This window comes from Solenopsis invicta, chromosome 6 (assembly GCF_016802725.1).
Source record: "Solenopsis invicta isolate M01_SB chromosome 6, UNIL_Sinv_3.0, whole genome shotgun sequence".
NCBI classification, from domain to species: domain Eukaryota; kingdom Metazoa; phylum Arthropoda; class Insecta; order Hymenoptera; family Formicidae; genus Solenopsis; species Solenopsis invicta.
In genome coordinates, this window is record NC_052669.1 from 23,731,192 (window position 1) to 23,738,774 (window position 7,583).

General features: G+C 41.0%; 1 protein-coding gene across 13 annotated transcripts in view; it reads right to left on the reverse strand.

Moving 5' to 3' along the window:
• Positions 1 to 7,045, reverse strand: part of LOC105193730 (patronin) — a 63,821-nt gene extending 56,776 nt beyond the window's left edge. For 10 of the 13 annotated variants that reach the window (XM_039451144.1, XM_039451151.1, XM_026137822.2 and 7 more), the window contains exons 1-2: positions 6,402 to 7,045; positions 2,368 to 3,074 (exon numbers count right to left, since the gene is read on the reverse strand). In XM_039451144.1, the coding sequence (XP_039307078.1) occupies positions 2,368 to 2,700 (333 nt within the window). In that variant the 5' untranslated portion in view covers positions 2,701 to 3,074; positions 6,402 to 7,045. Of the gene's footprint in view, positions 1 to 2,367; positions 3,075 to 5,523; positions 5,541 to 5,609; positions 5,784 to 6,401 lie in introns of those variants that run through there. The other 3 variants (XM_039451141.1, XM_039451140.1, XM_039451142.1) reach the window with 3 other exon arrangements.
• Between the last annotated feature and the right edge of the window lie 538 nt (positions 7,046 to 7,583).

Below are 7,583 nucleotides of genomic sequence, written 5' to 3' on the forward strand. Positions count from 1 at the left end.
GTTTCCAAGCTTTAAAAGACGTAGAAATCGGAACGTGTAATACGCGAGATACCACTGCGGCTAATTGCACGGTGTTGCAGCGCGTGTCTTAATGCACGTTTGATAATTGCACCGCCTGTTACGGTGAGGAATGCGGCGAGCTCCGTCCGCTCCTGCGTTGGAAAAGGAGGAGAGTCCTCCGCGACACGCCTTAAATTAGGCGCTTAGTTTCCAGTACATTAATCGACGGAAACAATCGAGACGGGATCAAGAGCACGCGCGATAAGATCTTGCTATTTTCCTACCTCTACTGGGCAGCAACGCTGGTAAAAACGCACCATCGCGCCGCCGATGCGTTTACTTTCGGAACGATCGCTCGCGAGATCGTCGAGGTCTCCTTCGGATCGCGCCATCCACGGCTTCAAAAATAAGCAAGGAATTACGGAATAAATAAAACGTTCCTGGCACGCAACAGGAACGACCTTGCTTTGCAGAAATAAAAAAAAAGAAAACCAGTTTACATGGTGTAGTGCGTTAATGCAATAAATTTCTCTTTGCGTGTTGGTCCTTTAGACCAGATTGCCACTCTGTATAGTGCTCAATATATTATATAACATTTTTATAGAATTATATTTCATATATAACATTTGAAGAGAGAAAGAGATAAAGAGAACCTGTTTGATAGATTTATATCTGATATATACGTAAAGTACGTACAGCTTAGATATTGTACTTCCTCAGTTTTTTTACGATGCTATCGCCAGTACATTTTTGCCTGAGAAGCTAGAACAAATGATACACGTTGAACGTGTGCCAAACGTGTGATCGTCGATAACGAGACCGCTCGTATGGCCAGATATCGATTGTTCATCGGTACGGAGGCCGTCTGCCAGGATTAATGGTGCGGAGCAAAAACGTTAAATCGTGTGACAGTGAGGAATTAATTACGCGACTCGAGCAACAGTGTGCAAAGAAAACGCGAATTTAATGGTATCTCGTATGATTTTGCTCAAAGAATTTTAAACACAAAGTAAAATAACGATAACATGTAGAATCTAATTTCTATGAGTAATAATACAGGTTTTTCTTTGCGTACGATTACCTCAACGAATTTTCATATAATATTGACTAAAAATAAACTTCACTGAAAAAAAGTTTTTATGTCCAAGTAAATATAATTAACGAGTGTATAAATCGATAGTGTGATTAAAAATATATAGTGATGCAATTAAATACGTCCTATTTAGAAAGATTCGGACTTATTGTTATTATAGAAAAAGGTATGATTAAGAAACCTAGACTTAAAAATAAAGCTCTTTCGCACGGGTCAATAAACGAAGCCGTATCACCGGGCGATATCGATACGAATTCCCTGAAAACCGGAACTATTCGCATAAAAAACTTGGTCGGTGAATTTACGAGCGCCGAGAATGGCCCCCCGAGACTCGCTCGAGATTAGCGCGGTGCAATTAAAGGGATAATTAGAGTGTGCGTCGCGCAGATTCGCCGAAGACGTCTTCAAGCGTCCTCTGAAGGAGGAGCGCAGTTTGCGCGTGCAGGTGAAACGCCGGTGAGTTTTATCGCGCAATAAATAACGTTGCACGCAGGAAACGAACGCCATATTCGTCACAACGTCACAGCTCAGGAATAGCTTTACTGCCGGGCAGGGCACGCCGGTCTCCGTTATGCCTGTGCGTCTCGCAAATACACGTGACGAACGCCTTCGGGCACACAGCTACGAAGAACAAGGTATGTCCCATATTCAGCGATGAAAATAATCTTTATCAGGGGCCCTATATATAAATTTCTCGGAAAATCTATTGCATCTTATAAACATCCCTCTTCCCCCAATGTACTCTCTAAATCAGAATCGGTTTATTATTCACTGAAAAACAATGAATAATCTGATTTCAGTAATAGAAATACTTATAAATATATCAATCAGTGATGTATACACTACCTTTCAGTGACAGTACTGATTCCGATCGGAAGAGTACCCTCTTATTAATCAGAATCATTAAAAAATAGTGAATAGTCACTGATGATCACAAGTTGTAAGTATAGCACTGCAAGTCAGTAAGATTTTACTGATTCAGATTTAGCGAATACGTTCCTTTATATTCTACGTATTCTATATTTATAATATTATATAATAGTATTAATGTAATACTTTACTATTATATTCTTAACATTTGTATTTCATACATCTCTCGTTTCATTCAAAATTTGTCGGATAATCCTTTTCAGAGAGTTCCCCAGCCCCGCAAAGCAGGTCACAATAAGGTCCTTTCAGGCCTCAACCTTCGTCTAACTCTACTTTCTCCTTGAATTTGTTTTCGGCAATCGCCGAAGAAGAGAAAAAGAGAGAGAAAAGAGACGGAAACCTACCTGGCGGGATTCGTAGGCGTCGGAGAAGTACTCGGAATCGCCTCCGCTGGAGGAGTCGGCTGATGCTGCCGCCGCATTGGCACCGGTTGCGGCAGCAGAAGCGGCGGCAGGCCTGCGTCGATCGTCTGCACTCGCGCCGCGATCCATCGTCGCGTCGTAGAACACATGGACGGCGCTCGTATCGTCGGCGGACGCGTCGTCGTCGGCGACGCCGTTGCACACACCCTCCGGTTGCTGTTGCTGCTGCTCGTCGTCCTTCGGCAGCGCTAGCGCGGCTTCTTCCACCGCGGTCTTGCTGCCCTTAGCGAAGAGCCGCGAGATCGTGTTCCACATTCAACGGGATGATGACGGTGACAATCGCGTCGGCATCCGTGGCCTCAATCAACGAACCTCGATCAACGCGACCCCCCGTCCTCGTCATAGCCGGGACCTCGCGAGGGATCCCAAATCCGCCTCCTTTTCCTTCGGCAGTTCAGCAGTTTTCCTCTCCTCCTTTTTTCGTGCTGTGTCTTGCGACGAAGATCTCGTTTCTCTTACACTCGCGTGTTTCACTGACTTTACTGATCCTTTAATCTGCGTCAAGCGTCCACGTCTCGCTTTTCCTCGACTTATCCTCACATGCACGTGACACACTATGCACAGCTGCGTGGCGGCAAACGTAGCGGTAGACTCTTCCGTTGACGAGACACGCGGGAGACTGATAAATTCTGCAACGATAAACGAGAGTAAGCAACAAGAGTAAGAGAAAAAGAAAAAGAGATAAACGAGGAGCTCCCGGTTCGCGGAGATTTTCGTTTTCCCACGAGCACGTGTAACGAGCCGGTGAGTTCCCTAGTTGCAATATCGCCCACGCGGAACGAGAGTTATAATTATATCGACGTTATAATTTCTGGCAAGCTTCTAGCCCTCAACATCGGTCCATGAGACTGCTAGTCACTATAAGCTTTTCCCTCTCCTATGCTTTTAGTCTTTCTTCACTATCATAAATAAAAGCGTTAACGCTTCTTCAGTTACCATGCAGAATATTACGTATTATGACATCTTGAAACCATGAGCGATGCACATGGCAAGACAAGTAAAAATTCTGTATGCATCACCGATGATGCTTGTGGCAGAGAGGTGTTAAAGAGCTGCTAAATGCAAATTAGAAACAAAAACGAGTTTAGGTATGTTTTTGACGATGAAATAGCGATGACACTTCCAGGAGATTCTCGAGCTGAAGCCAAACTTGATTTCAACCCAATTCTAATTATAGAATAAGTAAAAGTGATATATATATTTGAAGGAACAGCGACGATGTAATAAAAGTATCAAATTTTAATAAATTATAATTTTTGCTATATCTGAATAAATTCAATTAACATCGCAAATAAATTACAACTTTTTAAAATAATTATTTCCTGCGTAAGATATTCTTGAAGAGATTAATTATGGTAAAATCGAGGCTAAACAGTTATCGACTACAATTATATCGTACAATTGCTATACAAGCATATTTCTCACGAAGCTGTTATTAAAAATTGATCACGATAATGCTAAGCCTATTAAATCAATTTCTCTTCTTTGCATTTAATTACTTGATTTGTAGTATAGCTCATATAAATATTATTAATGTTCTAAATAAATTATAAATACACAATAATCAGTTAGATATTTAAAAAAATTGATATTATAACGTATAGAACAGATATAGAGTATAGTTACAAAATAAACTTAAACGATATTCAAAATAGCATTGGGTTTTACAAGTCTCATTGTTGAAAGATCTTTGTCAACAATAAAATCAAATTCTATAAGAAACGTAGGTAACAATCTCAATTATGAGTTATTTAAAGTTAAAACAATTTTTATTAATTCTTGTAAATTTAATGATCAACATTTAGAAAGATTGCTAATGTCAATAAGCATTAAATATTCTAATTTCAAAGAAAATTTGTTACATATTCTATAAATTGATTATGAATTTTAATTTATCTTGATTTGTAGCAAATCACATTTTAAAAGAGCATTTTCACTTCTGGTCCACCCCTTGACAATATAAATGACATCACAATGATCATCGAGCCATGGTAACCATATTACAATAACTAAAAAGCTATAGTTTACTTTCATATATTTTTGGTTAATGATTTTGGAACACAGCTCAGCGAATCAACTATTAACAAAAAAAAACAAAAAATAATATTTAAACGTCTCACAAAAATAAGTACTACAAATCGCGTTTTGTAATATTTATTTGTAAATTTGATAAAAAATATTACAAATTAAATCAAAATTTTCACCTATATTAATAAAACTCAAATAAATATTTGTATAAAAATTCATTCAGATTCTGCTTATTTGTTTAAAAATTATTTATTAGAATCAAGAGTAAACAAAAAAAATAACTTTTAAACCGATAAGAAAATTGTGTTTCAATTTTACCCAAATACTTAAATGTAATAACAGACGAATTTATGAAAGTTTTATATTTTTGATAATGCTTTGAGACATACCTTAAAGTAACAAAACAAAATTTAAAGAATGCAACAAAATTTTCTGCAATTTTATTAATCTACAAAATACCATCATGGATATTTCACGTCCAAACAATTTCTATCCATGAAAATTTCTTGAAACATGTTGAAGGTAATTAAATATTATACATTTTTTTTTTAATTAAGTACAAACATTTGTTCTAAAAGATTAATATTCATTTACACACCAATGCAGAATAACTTTGATCTCGGTTTAACTAATTTTTTATCTTTTTATAATTCTAATGTCCCTTTTCACCAATGTAGATTAACTTTAATCTCATTTCATTTGCCCTTTATCCTTTTCTAGTTCTAAAAATTAGAAAAAGGTAAAAAGTAAGTTAAACTAATATCGAAGTTAATCTACTGGTGAAAATAGACATAAGAATTAGAAAAAGATAAAGAGTAAGTTAAACTGAGATTAAAGTTAATCTACAGTAGTGAAAATGGACATAAAATAAGGATCTTTCAGAGATTTCTTTATCACTTTAAATAGGTAGGTTAAAAAAGTTGATATCAAAAAGTTCATGATGGTACTAAGAAGACATCTCTTTTTCACATGGTACCTTAAAGGTTAATGTACATAAATCTATGTAAAACATTTAATTCTGCATATTTGATTCATAATTGAGACCGTCACCTTTATTCTACTTTTTAAGAAGATCGTGAAAGTATACATTTCATCTCCACGTTCTTCAAACTTTGAGTACATGCAAACTGGATAACCTCAAAACTGAAGGAAAACACAGGCTACCGATGGCGCCGAGAGTGGCCGAAAATATCCAGGATACGTGATCGAACTTGACGGTCCCGTGACCGACGTTGTGAACCGCGCTTGCCCGACGTCGCGATCCCGTCGCGGACAACGGCAGCTCACCCGTTTCGGCGTTTTCCGCAGACGATGCTACCGGCGACGCGAAACGTCCTCGATCGAACGTGGCCTACCGTTCTCCCTCCGCACTGTCGCCCCCTCTGCCTTCCGAGCGTTTCAAGTCTTGACAACGCGAAGTAATGCCGGGCGAAACGCGGCCAAAGGACACACGGCCGCAAGAGAGCAAGAGAGAAAGAGAAAGAGGACTCGTCCGCTATTTTCGTCGGAAATGGCAACGGAGAATCGTTCTCCTCCCTCCCGGCTCTCTCGCTCTCTCGCGAATGAGACTATTCGACACCGCGACACGTATCGATCTTTTCGAGCGAGGAACAACCGGGCGACGACACGAGCGAGAGGAAGCGGCACGGTCGAAACTGTCGATCGACCGTCATCGTCGTCGCACGGCTGATTCACGCAGCATTCGCGCACACGCACATACACAAACACATGCGCGTCGGAGAATAGGGATCCCTACGAATGCGTATACATGTGCGCGCGCGCGCGCGCACGCGACGATCTCGCGTCTATACGCGTGTTTCTACATGTTTATACGTGCTCGTGAATAAAGGGATCGAGGTGAAATCCGAAGAGCGCAGAACACGAACACGCGAGATCCTTAATCCCGTCGCCCCGAGGAGGCGACGTACCTCTTTCCTCCTGCCGCTGCTCCTCTCGCGAGATTGGCTCGGCCCTTGTCCCTCTCTCTCTCTCTGTCTGTCTCTCCTTTCTCTCTCCTTCGCTCTCGCTCTTTCTCGCTCGAGACCCTCCGAGGTTTCGCGCGAACGAGGAGGCCCTCCTCGAGAGTATCCGCGTTCGTTGACAGCCAACTTTAGGCCCCGGCGCGTGAACGGGAACACACGCACAGACGCGAGGTATCCGCGTCGAGGATCTCGCGCATCGCCGAGAGAGAGAGCACACGTCGCGGCGACTCCTCGATCCCGCAGCGACGAACGGAGAGTACCCAATTATTCGCACTCGCACTTAACGACGGACCCCCCCTGGGAATCGTTCGTACGTACGTACGTTTATTCGTCCGCCCGCCCGTTCGTCCGTCCGATCGACCGACCGACCGACCGTCGCGGAGCGATCGCGCCCGACTTCGCTCCGCTCGCCTCGTCGTCAAGTCCGTCGCCACCGCGTCCGAGGCGCACCCGACCCGACCGGGATCCGCGAGCTAGCTTCCGCGTACACCACACACACACACCACACGGCACCTCTCTCTCCCTCTCAACACGGAGATTCGTCCGTTCGCAGGCAGCAGTACGCCGCACGCAGCAGCACTCCGCCGTCCATCGCGATACGCGAGATGGTCGTTGCGCGCGAGATCGACCGATCGAGACTCCGCCGCGATTGGTCGATTGGCCGCGCGCGATACATCGAGACGCATCGCGCGCGAAGCGCGGCTGCGTTTATACGACAGTCAGTGCCGCCACTTCTATTATATTTTTCCATTATATTGTAACCTATTTTATTCAGTATACATCAGTACCAAGATTGAGTAATAACTAATTGAAAAATTAAAAATTAAATAATAAAGTTAAAAAGTTAATCACTTTTAACTTGACTCAATTAATTTTAAGTTATCTAATTTTTAACTTTAGTTATTTTGAAATATATAAATTTCATTAACTTTTTTTCTTAATTAAAAATTTATCTTTGCCAAAGAAAAAAATTATAAAAGAAAAAATGCATCTTCCTGGACATGAATTTCTTCTTTTATAATTTTTTGTACATAAAAAGCAGTATTTTTTTGCTAATGTAATTTAAACTAACCTAATTTTAAAAACTTAACTTCATTTTAAATGAATGTTACTTATTTCAAATAATTA